Source organism: Bos javanicus, chromosome 15, assembly GCF_032452875.1.
Source record: "Bos javanicus breed banteng chromosome 15, ARS-OSU_banteng_1.0, whole genome shotgun sequence".
In the NCBI taxonomy this organism is placed as follows: domain Eukaryota; kingdom Metazoa; phylum Chordata; class Mammalia; order Artiodactyla; family Bovidae; genus Bos; species Bos javanicus.
The window spans coordinates 1494625-1520207 of NC_083882.1; the positions used below are offsets into that span (position 1 = coordinate 1494625).

The following is a 25583-nucleotide window of genomic DNA, read 5'->3' on the forward strand; positions in this document are numbered from 1 at the left end:
AGAAGTGAGGCACAGAAGGGAGTCAGAGAGATGTATCTGGGGAAAGACAGCAAGGCAGATACAATGTTGCTTGTTTTGAAGATGGAAGAAGGGGCCTTGAGCCAAGTAAGGTAGGAACAGCCAGAAGCTGGAGAAGTTGAGAAAATGAATTCTACTCTACAGCTTCTAAAAGGGAACACAGCCCTGCTAATACCTCAATTTTAGTCCAGGGAGAAGAGTGAATTTCTGACCTAAAAGATTGTTAAAATAATAAATTTGCATTGTTCTAAACCACTAGGTTTACATTGTTTTAAACCACTAAATTTATTTCGGCAGCAACAGGAAGATAACATAACCAGAGGATCTCAAAATGGCATATACTCATGATGATAAGAGTAGCATCACCATCCTGTGGCTATACAATAAAGCAATTCTGAAATTACATCCTGATGCAAGAAAATTAAATCCCAGATTCAAACTTATGTAGCAGAGGTAAAAAGAAAGGATAACAACAATAATACACAATAATTGTGGTGTTAATAACTAACATTAATTAAGCAGTTATTTTTCTTGATATATAATAACTATAAATGAGTGTAACTGATTATCACCCTACTTACTTCATGAAAACATTCTGAGGATTCATTTTGTTTAAATTGTCAATTATACATATCCTAAATTGAAATCTGTTATTATAAGATCACCACTAATTCAAATGGAGAACTGTAATTAAGAAATTACCTTCTCCGCAGTTTGAAAATACTGTTTTACAAGGTCTTCAACCCTTAGTGTTGTTCCTTCTGAGGGTTTTGAGATGAACTTGCCAAAGTTGATCTCTTCTCCTAGAAAAAAGACATCCATGAAGAGAAAAAATAACAGTTTCTATTTCAATGTTGGGGCCTTCCTGGTGGCTCAGTGGTAAGGAATCCACCTGCCACTGCAGGAGACGTTGGTCCAATCTCTGGGTCAGGAAGATCCCCTGGAGAAGGAAATGGCAACCCACTCCCTATTTTTGCCTGGAAAATCCCACGGACAGACTGTAATCTGTGGCGGACTACAGTCCATAGACACGACTAACCGCACACAGACACCTTAATATTAAAGTACCCAAATTCATTGCACATTCCTGTCAGTAGAGGAGGTATGCCCAAACTTTATCAACTGTCAGCTTGCTCAACGTAATAAATTTTGAGACAAAAATATGGCATTTTTGCTAGTTTCAAGAGTCTTTCCCCCCAAGTCTCTACTTCTTTTCCTGATCTCCAAGTGACATGTCTCTTGGCTCCATCTTCAAGGGTGGTCCACAGATCTCTGGGAGTTCCCCATACTGCTTCAGGGGGCTCAATAGTAATACTAAGACATTATTAACCTTTTCCACGGTATTGCCACTTACACTGATGATACAAAAGCAGCACTGGGTAAAACTGCCAGTGCCTTGGGATGAGTGAAGGCAGTGGTTCTGAGCTCTACTAATAGTCATCACCTTGTATTCACAGTTCAAAACAAGACAAAGCAAACAGCCAGTTTCACTAAAGAATATCCTTGATGAAACAGCAAAAATTATTAATTAAATCTGAGCCCATAGTACATATATGTTTAATATTCTGAGAGACAAATAGGAAGCGTGTGTAGTAAAGCAGATTTACTGCATTCTTACGCAGGATGGTTGTCTCAAAAAAAAGTAGGTACAGAATAAAAAGAGTACTGGGTAAGAAGTCAAAAAGCATAATGTCTGGTAATATGCTCTGTTCATAACTTTTGTCAGGGAAAATGAATATTAACTGTCCAGCAGGTGTGCAACATGGTGTGGAAAATACAATAATAAAATGATAGGAGACAGCCCATAATAGCTAATGATTACAAAAAAAGGTGGTAAGTGCTACAACAGAGCTGAGAATAAAAATATGACACACCAAGAAGAAATGAACTATTTCTTCCCCAAGAAGACTCAAAATAATGTGCAGATAGCAAACACTACTATCATTTGACTCAAGACTTGCAGAATGAGTAAGATTCACTAAGCAAAAAAAGAGAAAGACAAAATATCTTAGGCAGAGGGAAAAGCTTATGCCATGGCTTACAGGATAAAGAGGCACAAAGTTCAGCATGCCTCTTGCAAAGCAGTGAGGACAAGTAAATAGAAATCCTTTTTGAATTTCAAGATGGGAGAATTAATGCTGCTGCTGCTAAGTCGCTTCAGTCGTGTCCGACTCTGTGCGACCCCATAGACGGCAGCCCACCAGGCTTGCCCATCCCTGGGATTCTCTAGGCAAGAACACTGGAGTGGGTTGCCATTTCCTTCTCCAATGCATGAAAGTGAAAAGTGAAAGTGCGACCCCATGCACTGCAGCCTACCAGGCTCCTCCGTCCATGGGATTTTCCAGGCAAGAGTACTGGAGTGAGGTGCCATCGCCTTCTCCAGGGAGAATTAATATTATTTCATAAATATGATTACTACATTTCACTACGCCAGACACTATGTTAAGACCATTTACATACATTATATCTTCTAATCCTCACAACAGTACTCTGAGGCAGGTACAGTTATTATCCTAATTTTGATGACAAGAAAACTAAAGATCAGAGAGATTAAGCGATTTGCATGATTTCACACAAGTGGTTGAAGTAGCAGAGCTGGCCAAAACAATAAACAATTTCAGGCTTTCAAAATGATACATGAAAGGGTCATTGTTTCCATTAAGCAATTAATGTTTAAGCAAAAAAGAGATCATCAGAACAAGGCTGACTATGGATGAAACAAATAAAATAAGGAACCAGTTCTAAACTCCATATTCTCACAAATGCTATACCAATAAAACTCCAAGGAATTGATAAGGATGAGTGATTAAAGTAAATCATCATCAATAACTAGGTAAAATTAATAGCATAAAAACCTTTCTCTGATATGGATTGTTTTCCCCTAAAACAGTATTCTATGAGCTCCATTTAAATATCCAAATGACTATTTCAGGCTGAATTAACAGTACACACTATTTTGATCACAATTTAACTATGAAAATAGAAGCTCATTAAATCAGGGTTAATAAAAACCAATGTGGTATATATGTAAACAAGGGACATATTAATTCTGACTCAATAGTTCTAAGGAGAAGAGCCATTGTATTTAAAAAAGGTCAATATTTCTTATGAAGAAGCACTATTTCAGTCAGGTTACCTGTTTTTGATAAATGCTAAAATAAAGGCAATTAGTTTTCACAAAACTTAATTAGCCCTTAAGTATATATCTTTTTAATATTCTGGGACATCTCTTAAGTCCGGAATCTTAAATCATATATGCCGTGAAGTTGAAATATTTAGCTGTAAAATTTAAGAGTATATTCTCTAAACATTAAGAATATATAGTAATAATAGATAAGTAAACACTAAATCTATAAAGTATGTGTTGTTAATCAGCAGCATGTTTAAAAAAAAAACTATGAAAGCTATCATTTCTTCACTGATACCCGCAGGTTTATAAGCGATTGCTATCTAATTTTTGCCTGCATGCGTGAGTGTTTAGTCACTAAGTCGTGTCTGACTCTTTGTGAGTCCACTGACTCCTCTGCCAGGCTCCTCTGTCCATGGGATTTTCCAGGCAAGAATACTGTAGTGGGTTACCATTTCCTTCTCCAGGGAATCTTCCTGAACCTGGGATCAAATTTACCACAGGTGGCTCAGTGGTAAAGAATCTGCCTGCCAATGCAGAAGACATGGGTTTGATCTCTCATCCGCGAAGATCCCACATGCCTTAGAGTAACTAAGTTTGTGCACCACAACTATTGAGCCTGTGTTCTAGAGCCCAGGAACTGCAACTACTGAGCCCACTTGCCAAAACTACTGAAATGCAAGTGCCCTAGGGCCCCGAGCTCCACAACAGAGAAGGCACAGCAATGAGAAGTTCCCATACCCCAACTACAGAGTTGTCCCCGCTTGCCAAAACTAGAGGAAAAACTGCAAAGAAACAAAGACCTTGCATAGCCAAAAAAATACCTTAAAAAGAAAGGTGCTAAAAATATCTTTAAAAAAACAGATAACCAGCTTACCCGTGTTTTCCTTTTGTTCTCTGTGCCTGAAAAAGTGGATAACATCTTTTGGATTAGCTACCCGATCCACAAATTTCTGGCTAAAGCGAAGAACACTGAATGGTTCAAAGCCTCCACTATAGTCCACCTGGAAATACAGAACAAGTTACAAAGGCTAGCAAACAACAGAGCAACAATTTCAGTATTTATGGGTAAGACTTTTAAGTTAGTACTGTATGTTAATATTCTACAATTCATTTTAAAGATCATGATGATGTTACACAATTTATTCTATGAAAAAATAAAGCTTCAAAGGTTTATGCTTCTGCAAAACATTGTTTGATGGAATCAAGGTACAGCAAGAATTCCCACAATGTCAGAATCACTGTATCTCCCCATGGTAAAAACACTCTAGGAACCAGGAATATCATCTGAAAAGGATGTGATATTTCTAAACAAGTTTTCTTAAACTTTTAAAACAGATATCCAAATAGAATGCTGGCTGGCACTAGGTGTATTTATTAATTGGTTTATCACGTAAGGATAAGCTTTCACATCAGACAATAATAAACACTGGGAAAATTCATGGAGGAAAAGAAGCAAGTCTGTGAGCTTTGAGAAATGATCACCTTCAAAACACGTGACAGTCATCTCTTGGTATTTCAGGGGGATTGATTCCAGGACCCCTGGCTGGGAACACCAAAGTCTGCAGATGCTGAAGTCCCTTGTATAAAGTGGCACAGTTCAATCAGCCCTCCGTATCTGCAGATACGAAACTGCAGGTACAAGAGGGCTCACGATTTCTATTTAGAACTAACAATGATTCTCAAGGCAGGCTTTTTCTAAAGACATCTCTTATGGCACCAAGCCCCTTACAAAGAAAAACAGATATAATCATTTTCCTAAACCAGCTGTTCTCAAAGGATGCTCTGGGAACAAGCTTTGTACCACATCACCAGCCTCTCCAGACTACACCTAACCTCTACCCCACTTACACTCTCTGTCACACTTAGCACTAGCTAAGATTCTGTTCACATATTTGCTATTTGTTTATTTTATCTCTTCTCACACCTCCACCTCCTGTAAGCCTTGTCTATTTTATCTTCACTGCCCACCCCACACTCTCACATGCAGAAAAGAAGGCACTCAACAACTCAGTAAACATCTGTTCATTGAATTAGTGAATCAATGAGGGTCATCTAGCCAATATTTTGGAATACTACCTACAGGAAGATATTTCTTCTTTTTATCATTAATGAATTAGTAATGTGTTTGGGAAAAGGAACGCCTATTTCCAATTTAAGTCTGATTAGTTTTAACAGTATCAGGCAGACATAGATGAGAAACATGGTGCTTCTGCCCTGATAAAGAGATCTGTGTGGTTCTCTTAAAGCAGCTAAGTTTCTATTACCCAGACAAACCATCTCTACAGCTGCCACGTTCTAAACCAGAAAATGCCAAATGCTCAAGCTAGGGGGTCTCCCCAAAACACATTTTTAACAACTGAACTCCAGTCTAGTTTTATTTGTAATTTTCTGCTTCTAAATGTTACAAAATTATTCACTAAGCAAACTTTACTGAAGTGTCCACAATGTCTAAGTACTCTGCCAAGGGCCAGATATAACATAAATAAAACAGCATCCTGGTTGGAAAGAAACTAAGAAGCTGGCTAGGAAGACAAACCATGTAAAGAAGCAGCTGCAAGCAGAACCTGAACAGTGCTGTAAGAAGTATGTACAGAGGAGATTGAGGACACAAAGGAAGAGACTGCTAAGAGAGCATCCGGGCTCAGCTACAGCAATGACAATGAGATGGAGAGAATTCACTCAGATCTAGAAAGCACATACCCAGGGACAAGGTCACATAGCTAGTGATAGAGCTGGAATCAAACCAGACAGTCTGACTCTAGACTGTCTTCTTTACCTTCATCCTGTATGGCCCAGGGCTTCTCAAATTTTCATGTGCATATAAATTTTGGGGGGATCCTGTTAAAATGCAATTCAGTGGGTTTAATATGGAGCCTGAGATTCTGGATTTTTAAGATTTTCCCAGGTGATGCCAGTGCTGCTGCAGTTTGAGGGCCATATCCCTTGGGCACAAGGCTTTAGAAGGACTCTTGGATTCCAACAAGGATGTCTCAGGGGTAGGTCAAAATTTGGGAGCCATCATTCTATAGGTGATCATATGCCTAGACTGGACACAGGACTAACTAAAATATAGGAAGGTACAAAGAAAACTTGTAGAAGAGAATGCCGAAGAGTGACTCACTAAGATGAAAAAAATCTACTGGATTTGACAGTTGAAGGTTCCATTTTTCACCTGAGATGGTGGTGTCACAGCCTTGATTATAGTGGACTGAGGAAGAGACTGTTATATGAGCAATAAAGACAATGTATTATTTTGGGGGGAAGAAAATCAGAAAAGGTAGGAGCTAGAAGAGAAAGGCACAGGGGTGGCAAAAAAAAAGAAGTCTTGTTATTTGTGAATATCATGATGCAAAAGATAAGCAGGTTTAGAGGCACAGGAAACACTTCAATCTCTTAGAGTTTTCTAACTCTGAAATGTCAGTTCTTGCCACGTATTTATCAAGCACTTGCAATTGCCAGGGACTGTTCTGGGATCTTTGGCTACATTAGTTAACAAGATTCACCAAGTTCCATGCTTCCGTAGAGCAGATAGTTTGGTAGCTGAGGACAAATAATAACCAAAATAAATAAACAAATAAATTGGATGTTGTAGTTCAGGTGGATGTGTTGTGGGGAAAAAAAGAAGACACAGAGAAGGGTAAGTGAAATCAGTAGTGCTGGAGAGAGGACCTGGGGGTTACAGTCTTAATCAGGCTGGGGTCCACTGAGGTGACTACTTGGGTGACGTGAGCAGACCTGGAGGAAGTGAGCGGGTCTGATATGTCCGAGGCACTGCAAGAAGTCCGAGTGCCTGGAAGGAGGGGAGAGCGGGGAGCCGCAAGCGATGAAGTCCGAGAGCTCGGCCAACCTAGTCAACACAACACTATTTAGAAATGAGGGAAGCAAGAAAACAAAAACATCAAACCTATCAGAATAAACTAAAATGGATAGCCAACAAGGACCTGCTATATATATAGCACATGGAACTTTACCAGTGTTATGTGGCAGCCTGGATGGGAGGGGGATTTGGGGGAGAACATATATATGTATGGCTGAGTCCTTTCACCGTTCACTTGAAAGTGTCACAACATTTTTAATCAGCTATACCCCAATATAGAAGGCAACGGCAACCCACTCCAGTACCCTTGCCTGGAAAATCCCATGGACGGAGGAGCCTGATAGGCCGCAGTCCTTGGGGTCGCTAAGAGTCGGACACGACTGAGCGACTTCACTTTCACTTTTCACTTTCATGCATTGGAGAAGAAAATGGCAACCCACTCCAGTATTCTTGCCTAGAGAATCCCAGGGACAGAGGAGCCTGGTGGGCTGCCGTCTATGGGGTCGCACAGAGTCTGACACGACTGAAGCGACTTAGCAGCAGCATAACCCAATATAAAATAAAAAGTTTATAGAAAGGAATGAAACTATGATTAAATCAAATACTGGCTGCTTTATTATTTTCTTCACCAATGATGATAGCTCTTTTTACTATACGTACTCTCTTTGCTATTTTACCAAAAAAAAAAAAAAAAAAAATTCATGTAAACTGTACAAAATTCTCCTTTGAAAATCAATAAAGCTGAATTCATCTAAACAGGACTTACTCGCAGTCGTATAAGAGGCTTCTCTGGCTGTTGAGAATTTCCCAGACGTTCCCGTTCTGCATTTTCAAGCATTTCTTCAACCTCAAAATAAAGATATTGTCATGACTAGGGGGAAGAGGTATTTCTGGCTGGCATCTAGTGGTAGAGGTCAGAGAGGACTTGTAAAAATCCCACTGTGCACAGAACAAGCTCCCACAACAAAGCATTTCCCAGTCTAAACTGTCAGCTGTGCCAAGGCTGAGAGACCCTGAGCTCCCTGAGTAGGCTGGGACAATCCACTCACTCATGCTCCATCTCCCTCACCTGAGAGATCGGGATCAGGGACGAGTACATGACCTCAGTCCAGGGAAACTCAATGTTTAAGGGGTTTATCTGGAACCACTGGGAAAAAAATGATTCTTTTAGCTGTAAAGGCAATGTAAGTCTGTGGGCCACTGCATGACAGACTTCCTTACATACAGTGAAGCTTGAGATAAAAACCACAGGACTGGGTGGCACAGGACTAAACATGGAAACAGAGACAGAAGGACCTGCTATCTTAATCTAAGTTTCTGAATCTGGTCATCTTGAAACCAGCAAACCTAAACCTTTCAGTTATTTGAGTTACATGCTGCTAGTAAAGTTGACACATTGGGTGAGTTACTTTAAGGTTCAGCTCCAGTGGGTGTTTCCACAGTTTACTGGTTATCATGTTTGTCTCACTTTAAGGTTCAGCTCCTCCTTCTATAAAATGTGGATGGTAGACTCTACTGTTCTATAGCATTGTTAAGTGGATTAAATGCAAAATGCTGTCAACAGTGTCAGGAATATACAAGCAATGAAAGCATTATCATCATGCTTTTTGTGAGAATAAAATGCAAAGCAGAAGAGCATACACAGAGTTAAGAACTGAGTAAGTGTTAGCAATTAATGTTACATATGAATGACTTCTGTTCCAACAGCAAATCTGTAAGTCTAATTTGTTTGTAAGTCTAACAGTTATCCTAGGTACTCAACTAACACAATCGGCTACATAATCCTATTCTGTAATAGGTTTCCCAGGGGGTGCTAGTGGTAAAGATCACATCTGCCAATGCAGGAGACACAGAGATGCAAGTTTGATCCTTGGGTCAGGAAGATTCCCTGGAGGAGGGCATGGCAACCCACTCCAGTAATCTTGCCTGGAGAATCCCATGGACAGAGGAGCCTGGTGGGTTACAGTCCAAAGGGTTGCAAAGAGTCAGACACAACTGAAGCAATTTGGCACACATGCACAAATAGGTTTATAATACTTTTCATACAAATAATACATAAAAACAAACACAAAAAATAAAGAAAATATTTTTAATCTTAAATGTAGTACTTTGAAAAGTACAACAGTACCAGCTACATCACTGCTGCTTTTACGCTTCCTTCCAGACATTCTTCAGCTTGAAATAAAGATACTGTATTTTACTATACTCTATACAGTGGTTGTGGTGGTTTAGTCACTAAGTCATGTTGGACTCTTACGACCCCATGGACCATAGCCCACCATGCTCCTCTTGCCTGGGAGTCTCCAGGCAAGAATACTGGAGTGGCTTGCCATTTCCTTCTCCAGGGGACCTTCCCAACCCAGTGATCAAACCCATGTCTCCTGCACTGCAGGCAGACACTTTATTGCTGAGCCATCAGGGAAGCCCTCTGTACAGTGCAGTGCAGTACAGTACACCAGAGTACAGCCATTTGCAGAGGATGCATGCATGTGACAATGTACACCAGACATGTGAACTAATTTAAGTGATGGGACATGCAAACGCATGTCCGCATCTTTCAAAGTTTGCAACTTAAAGGTTCACGTGTAGGAGACTTACTGTATTAAGATGTCAAGTTCCATATTATCAAATGCATTCATCCAATTTCAAAGTGGCTCAAGAAATTCTACAGAGGTTTAGGGATGGTGATCTGTATGGGAGGAGGTATGGGACTTACACTGAAGTGACATGGTCCCTGTGCTGTGCTTAATTGCTCAATCATGTTTGACTCACTGCGACCCCAGGGACTGTAGCCCACCAGACGCCTCAGTCCATGGCATTCTCCAGGCAAGAATACTGGAGTGGGTTGCCATGCCCTCCCCCAGGGGATTTTCCCAACCCAGGGATTGAACCGAGGTCTGCTGCATTGTAAGCAGACTATTTACCATCTAAGCCACCAGGGAAACCCAACAATACTGGAGTGGGTAACCTATCCCTTCTCCAGGGGATCTTCCCGACCCAGGATTGAACGAGGATCTCCTGCATTGCAGGAGGATTCTTTACCAGCTGAGCAACCAGGGAAGCCCTAGCAGACATATTTCAAGATTTTATCTGGAGGCAGATTTCAGGGTGAAAGGATGTGTGAGGGAGATTACTAGGCTAAGGTTCTCCTCATCTACCATAGTATCCTGTGATTCCCCAAAGTTACTGCTTTCATTAATAAAATGAACAAATTATCAAATCAGGATAAAAAGAGAAAAGTGATTATACATACGTCTCTGAGAAGGAGGAAAGGATCTGGGAGGGGGGCTTAAAGTTTCCTCTATATGTAACATTCTTCCATCTCAAAGACTTAAAAAAAAAACCTTACGCCTAAACTCATTTACTGAACAGTGGTTCCTTAAAGGTTTCATGAGAATATAGCAAATGTAATGTCTTCCCTCTAGTCTACTGAAGTACTTAATTCAATGTAAATAACCTCTCAACTAAAATAGATTTCATTGACCTTTATCTAGAAGAATTACCTTCTCCAAGCAGAAGTTCTGTATGACTTGTGTTACTTTAGGATTATCTGGGTTAAAAATGTCTGGATGATCAGCCAGAACAACATCTTCCATGAAAAACTGCCTCACTGTGCGGAGAGGAATTTTCTGCATATTCATCTTCCTTCCTTTAATACGCAGCAAACCAATGTGTCTGAAATGAGGAGGGAAATGAAAGCCTAGTCACATTGTAAATTTCCTCAGGAAGATGTGCACATCAAAACGATCATATTTGTTAATGTCTACAAAATCCTTACAACCTCCCCTCCTTAAAAAATGTTTAGTAATTTGATCTGGTTTTTTTTTTTTTTTATATTTATTTATTTGGCTGTGGACTTTCTAGTTGTGGCATACAACGCTTAGTAGTTGTGGTGCCTGGGCTTAGTTGCTTTGTGGCATGTGGGATCTTAGTTCCCTGATCACGGATCGAACCTGTGTCTTGCACATTACAAGGCAGATTTTTAACCACTGGACCACCAAGACTTTTAGTAATTTGATCTTAATGTTATATCACAGGAAAAAATGTAAACATTCTTCTTTCCCAGAATAAAATCTACTCATCCATCAACTTTCCTATAGCATTCTACTTAAAATTTAATTAATAAAAAATGTTAGCCTTGAATTGGCCTAATGAACAGCAAAATCATTAATACCACTGGGGTCTTCTCCTGCTGAAAACAGCTTAAAATCTGGGAAAATAGTAACAGTATATGGAATGATCAGTCTTTATAAATAAATTTATCATATAAGTAACAGCACCATCAGTACTTTTGGCCTATGAGATGACCAGATTATTATAGCAAATATTTTTAAGAACTGATTTGGAAAATATAATCATTACTCACTTCTTTACAGCTTCTCCTGGGGAAAGAGAAGTGACCACTGAACTTCCAGGCTGTGACACGTAGAAGAGCTGTTGTTCATTTTTGGTTGGAGCTATTTTACACTCATGTTCATGGCCCCAGATAACAAGATCGATGAAGTCATCCAAAAACTGCTCTGGAATGAAGTTGGTACTTCCGTGTTTACTCCTATGCCAAGATTTTTAAAAACAAGTATTATAAATGTCCATAGATATAAAAAAAACTTCATAATAAGTCTTTCTCCAGTCACTAAAGATTTATTATCCCTTCTGTAAGCCAGAAAGTATTCAAGGGGTTGGGGATACAAAGATAGTATCTAATTCTTAATCTTAAAGGGTTTACAAGCTTGCAGGACACAGACAAGTAAAAGCCTCAAAAGAGAAAGCAGTCAATTCTACACAAAGGCAGGTCACAAAAGGTAGAGAGGAATAACTCTCCCTGTGGGAAAGCCAGAAAAGCATGAGCTCCAGAAAGAGTAAAAAACCTATAAACTGGTCTGAGTGTATACCAAACAGAAAACAGAAGATGACAGTGAATTTAACCTAAGCTTTAAAAAATAAAGTCAAATCTCTGAATATGTCCCATCACTTTTAACATGTTTCTTTTACTGATTAAAATAATGAGAATGTCAGTTTTATATAAGAGAGGAGAGTTTTCAATATTAAATATTGTATGAATGTGATTTCCAAACCCTTATTTTAAACCTAGATTAGCTGCTATTATTAAAAGATATTTGAAAACACAAAGAGAGGAAGATAAGAAAAAAATTTTCTACAATACTGATTTATATCACTGAGAATTTAAGTACAAGTGTTCAACTACTTCAACCAGCATTCACTTGAGGCAAGCCGACATTCATTCACTCAACAAACATTTACTGAGTGTCTATGTGTCAGGTTTCCCAGGTCTCTTCTAGATCCTGAAGACAGATATGAACAAAGTCCTTGCTCAAATGGGGAACTAGCAATAACACAACATGCTCATGCATATGCATACACACACACATATACATATATAAATCTTTGTTTTTTATATAAAGTTTTGTCAGATAGTGATAGGTGCTATAGAAAAATAAAGAAAAAATAAAGGGGAAAGTTACATGTAAAAGGGAGGCTACTATGCACAGGGTGGTCCAGAAAGGCCTCTCTAACAGGAGACAAGTAGCAGAGCATTAAGATGAGGGACCAGGAATGCCCGAGACCTAGGCAGAGGGAGGAAACTGATGGCAAAGGCGCTGACATGGGAATGTGTCCAGTGAGTTCAAGAGCAGCAAGGGGACCAGTGTAGCTGAACAGAACGATGCACGGAAGAGCAGGAAGTGAAAGAAGCTCATGTATCTAGGAATGTTTATGTAAAAACAAACTTTTATGTAAAAAATGTATAATGCTATCACAGTGACTGAAGAGAGCAGAATAACTCAAATAAACATGAGGTATGTGTGCCTTCCTGGAGCACTGGAAAAGGGAGAATTACGCTGGTGGGTTGATTCTGACTTATGACATAGAAGCTGATTAGAACATCCTTGTGGAAATATTTTGCATGACAAAATCTGTTTAGGGTTTACCTTCTTTTGCTGCAAGAAAAAGAAAACTGATCAACATATAGAAACAAATAGGAAATAAAGTAAAATATAAAAGGCTCAAAAATTCTTGCTCAACATGAGAAAATCAGTTTTTCTTTTACAAGGCCCTGAAAACATACTTACCCTGAAAACAATAAGTATGTAACAATGCTGAAGGTGAAAAATGATCCTAACAGCATTATAATAAAAACCTATTATAACCACAATGAAGGGTAGGAGAAAAGGAATTGACCTAAGGAACTTTAGAAAGTGGTGTTTTTTACTAGATATAGTAAGGCTATGGACTAAAATAATATATAAACACTGAATCCTGGCTGGTAAATTTTCTCAATTTTAAAATTATATGTGAATTAAGATTAAAAAATAAGTAAACATAAAGATGATACAATCCAGGTTTCTATTACAGAAAGAAGTCTCAAATAAGGGAGAAGACAAAAATGAACCCTGTAGGGATGGATTCGAATCAGTATGAACTTGCGCTAGGGTTTGTTTTTTTTTTAAACACATATATTTGTTGTTCAGTCGCTCAGTCGTGTCTGACTCTTTGCGACCCCATGGACTGCAGCACGCTAGGCTTCCCTGTCCTTCACCATATCCAGGAGCTTGCTCAAACACATATATACATACAGACATGTATGCATGAATTAGTAAATATACATATATTCCTTTAACTCTAGTCATGAGGGCTATGGAGACCTGCAGTAGCACTAAGCACACTTAGTGGCCATATCTGGGTTTCTAAATACCACTCTCTGATAAAAGCAATTAGGGCTCCTTGGCGAAGTAGTTGATTCCTGGGCTTGAGAGAAAAATACAAGAGAAGCCTGGAGCATCTTGTAGGACTGGAAGGTTAATGACATAGCTCAAAAAACAAAAAGTAAGAGGGCTTGCTGAAAGAGCACAGAAGCCGATGTAAAAAAGCTCTCAACGGTCAGAGTTGAAACAAAGTAAGCAACAACAAAAACTGATAATACTGGATTGTACCTCAAAGAATAAATATCTTGAGTCTATAATAAGATAAATAAATGAATGGAATGAATAAGTAAATAAATGAGAATGACAAATTTTCCTAACAGAAGACTTTCAGTCAATAACTATAGAAAGAATGAGGGAAATTTAAAAAGTTACAAACGACACCACAGCATTAATTACTGGAAACAAGTTGCACCTTCAGTTCAGTTCAGTCACTCAGTTGTGTCCGACTCTTTGCAACGCCATGAACCACAGCACACCAGGCCTCCCTGTCCATCACCAACTCCTGGAGTCCACCTAAATCCATGTCCATTGAGTCGGTGATGCCATCCAGCCATCTCATCCTCTGTCGTCCCCTTCTCCTCCTGCCCTCAATCTTTCCCAGCGTCAGGGTCTTTTCCAATGAGTCAGCTCTTCACATCAGGTAGCCAAAGTACTGGAGTTTCAGCTTCCACATCAGTCCTTCCAATGAACACCCAGGACTGATCTCCTTTAGGATGGACTGTTTGGATCTCCTTGCAGTCCAAGGGACTCTCAAGAGTCTTCTCCAACACCACAGTTCAAAAGCATCAATTCTTTGGCACTCAGCTTTCTTCACAGTCGAACTCTCACATCATACATGACCACTGGAAAAACCATAGCCTTGACTAGACAGACCTTGGTTGGCAAAGTAATGTCTCTGCTTTTGAATATGCTATCTAGGTTGGTCATAACTTTCCTTCCAAGGAGTGTCTTTTAATTTCATGGCTGCAATCACCATCTGCAGTGATTTTGGAGCCCAGAAAAATAAAGTCAGCCACTGTTTCCCCATCAAGATGCCCCAGTGGATGCTAAAGCCTGTGGGCCAAATTCTAAGGAGAAACAGGATATTCACATAGTCTCAATGTATTTTTCCCAAAATATTTATTATTATAAAGTAGAAGATGTGACCTTTCCAGTGGAGAAACCTGCTCTACACCACCTTAATCAAATGATCAAGATTATTAACATCACCTTTAATAGCAACCAGCCATACCAACATTATATTACCCATTCCCCTTACCAATGCTGCCACTCCACCTCTCATTCTGGTATGGAATGGCTTATGACCATTCCTTCTGACTTATTCCTACTTGGGGAAAGCAGAAAGTATAGCAGAACTGGGAAGCCCTCAGCAAAAGAAGGAACAAACTCCCTGTCTGTTACATGGAAACCAACATATCAAAACCCTGTCCTGTTCCTCCTTTGAAACTTACCATGTTTATTCAAGAATATACATAAGGCAAAATAACACTGCAGCCTAAAACCTTTCTTTCACTGAGTTGTGGTGATGGACAAGTACCAGAGTATTCTACAGTCAATAAGCATCTCTTCAATAAATAATAATATTTAATAATAAGAAGAAGAAATTATATAATCAGGCCCCATATCCCTTCAGATTCTTTTTCAATAACTTTTCAACTTTGTTCCTTATATATCATTTCACTGCCACCACTGTTACCATCTCACATTTTTTTACTATAATTATCACATAATAAATCGTGTTTCTTCAAATCTCTATTTCCTTTCAATCAACCTTACACCCTGCCACTAGATTAAATTTCTTAAAACTACCAACAAAAAGAAGCTTATCTACCTATATTTGATATTCTGGAAAAACACCTGTATATATGTACCAGGAGTAATGTATAAGAATATTCCTGCGCTCACTTCAGCACCACATATACTTAAAAAAAAAAAAAATGAATGTTCCTAACAAAAAGATTTAAAAAAAAAAATCTGGAAATAACAAAACACTCATCAACAGGCGAAAAAGTTGAAATGTATATACATCAGTGAAAATGAGTTATGCTGTTAAGCAGCAAAATGAATTATAGTAACATAGGGCTTCCTTGGTGGCTCAGTGGTAAAGAATCCACCTGCAATGCAGGAGATCTGGGTTTGATCCCTGGGTTGGGAAGATTCCCTGGTGAAAGGAATGGCTACCCGTTCCAGTATTCTTGCCTGGAGAATCCCATGGACAGAGGAGCCTGGCAGGCTACAGTCCATGTGGTTGCAAGAGTCAGACACGACTAATGACTGACACTTTCACTTTGAAGTAACACACTGTTGAACAAAAATAAGCCAACTGCAAATAAAGCATGGTTCCAGTTATACCAAAACCAAATAAAGATGACTCATGAATAAGTGTGTAATTGAACAATAAAGAAAGCTATGGACAGATTAAATAAAAAGTGAAGATAGTGCTTCCCCTATAAAGTATGTGGGAAAAGACAGGGTCAGAAAAAGGCATGAGGTAATGTACTGCTCATGTTCTACTTCCTTCTGAATTTAGGAGCATTCATTTTACGGTTTTTGGTATACCTTATCCATATGCTAGAAATACTCATTTGTATTAATAAGTATGAATACATATTGAAAATGATTTCAAGATGCAGTCACACAAAGCCTATCTAAGTTTGCCTGATCCTGCATTGACAGCTTTCAAAGAATAAGGAGCCCTTTACTAAAATATGGGCTTCCCATATTTCAGACGGTAAAGCGTCTGCCTACAATGCGAGAGACCCAGGTTCGATCCCTGGGTCGGGAAGATCCCCTGGAGAAGAAAATGGCAACCCGCTGCAGTACTCTTGCCTGGAAAATCCCATGGACTGAGGAGCCTGGTAGGCTACAGTCCATGGGGTCACAAAGAGTCAGACACGACTGAGCGACTTCACTTCATACTTCACTTTACTAAAATATAGGTAAGCTTAGAAACAGAGATTTGGGGAACCTCAACATTTGACTCAAGAATTTTCAGAGACAAAACTTTTACCTGTTCTGATGAATCACAAATAAGTTAAACCAAGAGTTCTCATCTTCTTTGGGTCTCAACATTGTTACTTTTTTGTTGACAAACATTCGATAGAGCCTTTCATCTGGAATAGATCCTGAAATAGACATTACATTATTTTAAAAGTTTTGCTTCTAAATTATGTGCTTCTCTGAGTATCTCGTTTTCCTATCAGAGATATTTGAAATCTGATATCATTATTCACAAATGAAAACGTTCCAAGTTCATGCCTGACAGCTGCTGAGCAGTTGTTGTTTAGTTGCTCAGTTGTGTTGGACTCTTCGTGACCCCATGGACTATAGCCCGTCAGGCTCCATCTATTTGTGAGATTTCCCAGGCAAGTACTGGAGTGGGTTGCCATTTCCTTCTCCAGGGGGTCTTCCCGACCCAGGGATTGAACCTGAGTCTCCTACAAGTGTCCAGGATTGGCAGGGGGAATCTTCACTGCTGAGCCACCGGGGAAACCTGCTGAGCAGTTGCATTCAAAGAATGTTTTTCATGTCAAGCATACTACTACTACTACTACTACTACTACTACTACTACTAAGTCGCTTCAGTCGTGTCTGACTCTGTGTGACCCCACAGACGGCAGCCCATCAGGCTCCACCATCCTTGGGATTCTCCAGGCAAGAACCCTGGAGTGGGTTGCCATTCCCTCCTCCAATGCATGAAAGTGAAAAGTGAAAGTGAAGTCGCTCAGTCATGTCTGACTCTTAGCGACCCCACGGACTGCAGCCCACCAGGCTCCTCCGTCCATGGGATTTTCCAGGCAAGAGTACTGGAGTGGGGTGCCATTGCTTTCTCTGACGTCAAGCATACATACCTTCAAAATCTAGAAAATATAGAATAAAAATCTGTTTTCTATGCTCATAGTCTTATTAAAATTTTTAATAATATTGTTTTCTACTCTATTTTTTCTATGTGTACTCTTGATCTAACATATACATTGTAAAATACACAGGAAATGACAGTAGAAGGGGTGAGATTTTAAAATGTACTTAAAAATAATAGTTTTATGTATATTATGCTTTTAAATAAAAACAGTGTGCTTTTAAATAATTTAATGACTTTTCAATAACTCTTCCTAATTCCCCAAAGGATAGTATAGGTCAATGAAAATAAACATGCAAATTGTAATTTTAAATACTATAAAAGGAAAAAAAGTCAGGATGCTAAGAAGGCAATTATCAGTGGGAGGACAAGGTTACTACTTCATGGAGTGATTAAGGAAGAAAACCCAATGCTGCAGAAGTATAAGAGCTAGAAGAGGTCTAGCTTCTAGAGAGAACTCCTAGTGCTGCCAATGAAATGATGGTGGAATGTATGACTGGGATAAAAAAGGCAAGACATGAAAATCCAGGGCATTAGAAGGTTGATCTACTTAACTGCAGACACACTAAGAACACTGACAAAATTGGAAGGCAAGCAGGTAAAAAAACTGAGGTAATGGAAAGGGCAGTTTACTGGTTGGCAGTTAAGCTTCAAGGGTACCTGAAAAGGAAGGACAGGTGGTGGCAGTGGAAAGCAAGGAGAGCAGGGACTTGGCCTCCAGCCCTTCCGCCCTAGAGCCTGTGAGAGGCCAGGAGAAAACTGCACAAGACACAGGAGCCTCGTGGGCCACTGTCACTGAGAGTGGCACAGCACAGGGAGCATTCAGGGACTGATGATATGAGTCTAACTAAAAAGGGCTCTAGCATATGGCACCCCACTCCAGTATTCTTACCTGGAGGGTCCTGTGGACAGAGGAGCCTGGTGCGCTGCTGTCTATGGGGTCACACAGAGTCAGACATGACTAAAGTGACTTAGCTACAGCAGCATATACCGAGCTGGGGTGAGAGTAGATGCTGGAGGGTAGAGACTGAGTCCAGTTAAGGAAAATAGAACAGGATGAGATGAGAGACTGGGGATAAAAGGGATGATGGAAGCAGTTTGCCTCTGGTAGTGACTAAGGCATAATGGGGTTTGTCCTTGGTTTGAAAGTGTGAGGATCAATCATTTTCTTCAGATATGATCCCCAACATTACAGTGATTAAAATATTGGTAGTTTTTTTTTTTTTTTAATGTATTTTACTTCTTGCTCTATCACTTGCAAAAATCAGACATAATATTTTGGTCTCATCTTCTGTATCTCTAAAATAGAGATTGCCATGATGCTTTTCTATTTGTTGGCAAAATTATGTAACTTGGGCAAAGACTCTACACTTCCTACAGAAACTATTTAAATAAAACATCCATCTTAATTATTCTTTAAAAACATATACAAAGAGAAATGAGTACTAAGGCTTCTATTATACTAAAATCACTCAAAAAATAATGAAAACTATGTTGAGGTTAGTTACAGCATGAATTTTTTCTTAATTTCCCTTGGGGTACTTTAAAACTGGTTTAACATGAAGTATAATTTTTATAATACTTAGGAAATGGCAACCCACTCCAGTGTTCTTGCCTGGAGAATTCCACGGATGCAAGAGCCTGGTGGGCTATAGTTCACGGAGTGGCAAAGAGTTGGGCACAATTTAGCGACTAAATGATATACATCAAAAACAACAAAACTATTGTATTCATATAACAAATATCAAACTGAACTTAACCAAATGAAGACACAAAAAATTAACTGAATGCATGCTGAAAATGGTTTTACCAGTAGTCATGTATGGATGTAACAGCTGGACCATGAAGAAGGCTGAGCGTAAAAGAATTGATGCTTTCAAACTGTGGTCCTGGATAAGACTCTTAAAAAGTCCTTTGGACTGCAAGGAGATCTAACCAGTACATTCTAAAGGAAATCAACCCTGAATATCAACTGGAAGGACTGATGCTGAAGCTGAAACTCCAATACTTTGGCCAACTGAATCAAAGGGCCAACTCATTGGAAAAGACCCTGATGCTGGGAAACACTGAAAGCAAAAGAAAGGAGCAGCAGAGGATGAGATGGCTAGATAACATCACCTACTCAATGGACGTGAATCTGAGCAAACTCCAGGAGACAGTGAAGGACAAACTCAATGGGGTCTCAAGAGTCAGACACGACTTAGCCACTGAAGAGCAACAAACAAAAACAGTCTTCCATTCACATGTAATAAAGCCTAGCAAACAAGCTTTTATCTACTGGAAACTAAATAAATTACAGAAGTTGATAAAGCAAATTTTCTGAGCATTGTAGATGACAGTTCTAAACTAGCACTAATAAAAATATCATGTGAGCCACCAAAACGGGCCAAATATGTAAATTCTAATTTTCTAGTAGCCACATTAAAATAAGTAAAAGAAATTGGTAAAATTAATTTTAATATATTTCATTTAACCCAATATCTGAGTAAGATATTTTACATTTTTTTCTAAGTCTTTGAAATCTAATATGTATTTTATACTTATAGCATGACTCAATTTAGATTAGCCACTTTTCTAGTGCCTGATATCCACATGATTACTGTATTGGACAGTGAAACTTTAAACCTTTCAAAGACTTCCAAAATATCAAAATGCAGTTGTTCTAAATTACTCTACAGTTCTATGTTCAGGATTCTTGTCTGAGCCTAAAAGAAAAAAAAGAAAGAAATAACAAACAATAGATACTAAGGGGAAAATATTTTTTCATCGAAACTGCTATTAAAAACAAATCTCAAGAACTATTGAAATGAAATGAAATGAAATGTCAGTCGGTCCTTCATGTCTGACTCTTTAAAATCTGATGGACCATAGCCTGCCTGGCTCCTCTGTCCGTGGAATTCTCCAGGCAAGAATACTGGAGTGGGTAGCCATTCCCTTTTCCAGGGGATCTTCCTGACTCAGGGATCGAACCTGGGTCTCCTGCACTGCAGGCACATTCTTTACCATACTGATGCTTATAAAATAATGAAAAATGTCCACCAAAACGTTGTAATATTTTTTAAAGTCACCCATAAGGAATAATTAGATTTGCCTCAATTCCTTCCAAACAGCAACAAAGTGAACTCCAGAATTTGATTTCCTAGTTGCTTAAACAAGTAAACATTTATCAACATAAATAGTAATATAAACCCATCTTACCTAAGCCATATAGAGCAATTTTTGTGCTTCCTTTCTGAAGCAAAACTGGACTAATGTCTATCTTCTCCACAGACATTGAACGTCCAAAGTGATTGACAAATCCAGCACAACTTAAAATATCCAGGGCACAGAGTGCATCTGCCTATGCAAAATATTTTCAAAGAATATTAATGTATATCTAAAAACTAATAATCTGCATATGTTATTACTTATTAAAAGTATATTCTGTATAGCAGTTATAAAAACCTACACGAAGATAGTGCCTTGTCAAAACAAGATTACAATAGTAAAGTATATGCTATCCTTTTCTCTATCACTGTGAGTAGAATCACATGTTAATACATGTTAAATACAAAGTTAATGTTTCATCAAAATTTATCATGTCTTGTTCACTGAAAAATAAAACCAGCTATGGAATCAGTTATTTGTCATATTAAGCAGACCTCTCAAGAGGTGAGGAAAAAAAAGACTAGCTAAATAGTGATTTATAATACATTAATGACCAGAAAAAATAAAATGATATTTTTAGATTACTTTAGGATCCCTATTATTTGAAATCTTCCTCAATTTACAGTGGATTTAGGTACCAATAAATCCATAGTAAATTGAAAATACTGTAAGTCAAAAATGCAGTTAAAGTACCTCATCTACTGAAAATCATAGCTTAACCTAGCCTACTTTGAACATGCTCAGAACACTTACATGAGCCTACAGTTGGGAAAAAGTATAAATATTTTACAATAAAGTACTGAGTATCTTGTATAATCAATCTACTGTACATGAAGAACAGAATGACTGTATGGTACATACCCATACAGAATGGTTTTAAGTGTGGCAACTGTTTACCCTTGGGCTGGGGTGGCTGATTGGGAGCTGGGCCTTGCTGTCTTTACTCAGCATCACAAGAGAGTATCTTCCCACAAATCATTAGCCCAAAAATAGATCAAAACTCATAATTCAGGTTCAACTGAACGCATGTCAGTTTCACACCATTGTAAAGTTTAAAAATCTTAGGTCGAACCATCACAAGCTGAAGATGGTCTGTACTTCCTTATCAAACAAAATAAGATGATCTAATTTAGATTTAAAACTGTTCATGAAACAATTATTTCCTACAGTGAGATTTTTGAGATAAAAGCACCAGGTAATCTGTAAAGCATTATACAAATGTTAGGTTATTCCCAACATTTATTTATTCCTAAATGTTATTTCTTCTACTGGTTATTTATTGCTAACTTTGGCACTCAAGAAATAAAAACATATCTCATACATCAATTATTATCTCAGATTTTTTAAAGTATCTAAAAAGCAGTATAAAAGCCTATATGAATGATAAAGAGTCAATTTGAATCTCTGAGTCAATCTGACTAAAAGTTGCTGGGAAGAAGTGGAAGAATGCTTCCCATAGACAAATTAAACAGAAAATTTCTAAAATTTCAACAAACTTTAAGAACACAATAATTACCCCTGTGGGATCATCATGATTGCCATGAATACTAAACACCGGAATTGAAATGTTGAGATTGCCATCTTGGTAGTTCACCCATGGAAACCTTAAAAAAGAAAGAAAAAGTTTCTGTAAGAGACAAAAGCTCTTTCCTCCATTCTCCTCCTCCAAAAACTTAATACTGTTACAGGCAAATTGGATGATCTAACTCGGCAGATGACTTTGGAGTTTTAAAAAAAAATTCAATCATAGGCAATAATTCAAGTTTGAAAAGATCACAAAGTACTGCACTTGAAAACCTTACAGTATATGATGCTTGTGAATTGTATGAACGATTTGATTATCTGAATAGTAAGCTAATAGGCTTTCAAAATTTTGAAAGTCTCTGTGTAAGGTCTGTATTTGTATTGTAGAAGCGGGAGGGGAAAAATACACCTACTCTGGAATACAAGACCTTGATTAAAAATTCCAGCTCTATCACTCACTACTTGTATGACAAATTTTCACACTACTGTCCCTAGTCACCAAGCTCCTCTTCTCAGAGGAAATGACACTAGTAATTTCTACTTTATCTGTGAAAAAATATCTTATACCTGTAAAGCAAATAAATACATCTTCCTTCTTCCACAAATGGCAGCACAATACAGACCTTTGGACCCTGCCTTTATCACTTAGCATACTTTGTAAATCATTTCATATCAGTATATAAAGAGCTTCCTTGTGGCTTTTTTTAGCCAGACACTGTATGGATTATTACAATGTGTTTAAGTAGATACCTACGAATGGACATTTAGGCCATTTCCAGTCTTTTGTTTCACAAATGGTTACAGTGAGTAATCCTGTACAAAGATGCCCTTGTGAGGAAATTATCTAGGAGGACACTGTCAGGTCAAAAAGCACACCTACATTTGTAAATTTGATTACTGCCAACTTCCCCCCATTGAGGTGGTTTAACTTACATATAATACAATGGCACAGCATGAGACCATTTCCCCTTACTCCACTAGTACAGTATATGATCAAACTTCTTCAATCTTATGCCAGTAGTTCTAAATCCTAGCTGCACAGCAAAGTTCTCTAGGGATCTGAAGATCCGCCAATGTCTGAGACACAATCAGGGAGATTAACTGAGCTAGAGACTGGGCATCAGTACTTTTTAAGATTCTGAGGTAAAGATAATACACACCCAGGACTGAGAATTACTGATGTATATAAATCCTATAGGAGAAAAATATCTCAGTATACTTCATCTCATATCTTTCATATTCTTTTAGTATGTTTAAATGTCACTTTATTTCCTTTTCAGTGAATGATGTCCATATTCTTTACCTAACTTTTTTTTATTAACTCATGAATTTCTTTTAACTAACTTGAAAAAATTATTTATCTATTGGGAAAATTAGACATTAATTTGCCTTGAATTAAAAATGTTCTTCCTGGTTGAACCTGGACTTCCAACTTCCATGGGCAGCTCTTGCCATGCAGAAATTTACAAAGACAAAAACATCAATCTTTTATGGATTCTGGATTTGTGCAATACTTAGAAAAGTCTTTGCACATCCAGGTTTTTTAAAATGCTTAACAGTTTCCTCTAGTTCTTTTATTGAATAAGCTATATTTTCCTGGAGATATGTGATACCACCTTTATCAAATACTAAATTCCCACATTTACTGAGGCTATTTCTGGAACTTCTATACTTTCAATTATCTGCCTATCAATTCATGAGTTATACCACATTTTTTATTATTGTAGAGAAGGCAATGGCACCCCACTCCAGTACTCTTGCCTGGAAAATCCCTTGGACAGAGGAGCCTGGAAGGCTGCAGTCCATGGGGTCGCTGAAGCTTGGACATGACTGAGCAACTTCACTCTCACTTTTCACTTTCATGCATTGGAGAAGGAAATGGCATTCCACTCCAGTGTTCTTGCCTGGAGAATCCCAGGGACAGGGGAGCCTGGTGGGCTGCCATCTATGGGGTCACACAGAGTTGGACACGACTGAAGTGACTGAGCAGTAGCAGCAGCATTATAATATACTTTTTTCCAGCTATACTGTGATATAACTGACATGCAACATTGTGTTACTTTAAGGTATACAAATATGTTGGTTTGATATATTCATATACTGCAAAATGATAACCACTGTAACTTACCTACCACTGTAAGCTTAACACACACTCCCTTCAACAGCTGCCAGCATGTCACACAGTTACCATCTCCTTTTTCTAGTGAGAACGTTTAAGATCTACTGTCTTAGAAACTTTACTAACTCATACTATGCTGTACATTAGATCCTAGGAATGTAATCATTTTTTAATCAAAATTATACTTTTTGACCAGCATCTCCACTTTCCCCCGAACACCCGGCCCTGGTAACCACCATTCCAGTCTCCATGAGTTCAGATTCCCTATACTGCGTAAGTGATATTACACATTATTTGTCTCTTTGTCTGACTTAGTTTACTTAGCATAAAGCCTTCAAGGTCCACGCATGTTGTCTCAGATGAAAGGATGTCTCTTCTCACAGTTGAGAACATGTATGTATTACATATACACACACACATATATATTACATGTTTATCCATTCTTTCACTGATGGACATGTACACTGTTGCCACCACTGCCTTATCTTGGCTACTGTGAATAATGCTGCAGTGAACGTGGGAGTGTAGACTATCTCTTTAAGATACCGTTTTCATTCCTTCTGGATATATACCCAGAGGGAGAACTACTGGATCACACGGTGGTTCCGTCTTTGAGGGGGAACCGCCAGTGTTTTCCATGGGCTGCACAAACTGACATTCCAAATAGTGCGCAAGGGTTTTCTTCTCTCCACATTCTCCCCAATACTTGTTCTCCCTTGTCTTTTTGATGACAGACATCCTAACAAGTGTGAGGTGATATCTCATTGTGGTTTTCATACGCTTTTCCCCTATGATTAGTGATGCTGAGCACCTTTTCCTGTACCTGTTGTTTGTTCTATTTCCATGAAAGCTACCATTGGAATTTTGATAGGGATTGAACTGAGCTAAACACTACTTAGTAGTCCTCTTTTTCAGAGTTTCCCTATTTTTTTTGTTGTTCTATTTTTCTACATGAACTAGTAAACTGGAACAGAAAATTATCCAAAATGTAGTACAAAGAAATAAAGTTATAGGGGATATTAAAAAGTGGGTAAGATATAATTTTCAGAAAGAGAACAGGAAAGAAGGTTTGAAAACATTTGCTACTGTTGTTTAGCTGATAAGTCATGTCCAACTCTCTTGCAACCTCATGTAATGTAGCCCACCAGGCTTCTTTGTCATGGGATTTCTCAGGTAAGAGTACTGGAGTGGGATGAAAGAAATCAAAGAGGACACAAATAGATGGAAAAATATACCATGTTCATGGA

The 25583-nt window shown here is 38.4% G+C and overlaps 1 protein-coding gene across 4 annotated transcripts in view; it reads right to left on the reverse strand.

The window, feature by feature from the left end:
- MRE11 (MRE11 homolog, double strand break repair nuclease) overlaps positions 1-25583 on the reverse strand; it is a 73907-nt gene that overhangs the window by 38830 nt on the left and 9494 nt on the right. For 3 of the 4 annotated variants that reach the window (XM_061440045.1, XM_061440046.1, XM_061440049.1), the window contains exons 5-12: positions 22210-22297; positions 20736-20886; positions 16698-16812; positions 11332-11517; positions 10469-10640; positions 7732-7812; positions 4023-4149; positions 721-821 (exon numbers count right to left, since the gene is read on the reverse strand). In XM_061440045.1, the coding sequence (XP_061296029.1) occupies positions 721-821; positions 4023-4149; positions 7732-7812; positions 10469-10640; positions 11332-11517; positions 16698-16812; positions 20736-20886; positions 22210-22297 (1021 nt within the window). The remainder of the gene's footprint in view (positions 1-720; positions 822-4022; positions 4150-7731; positions 7813-10468; positions 10641-11331; positions 11518-16697; positions 16813-20735; positions 20887-22209; positions 22298-25583) is intronic. The other variant, XM_061440047.1, reaches the window with a different exon arrangement.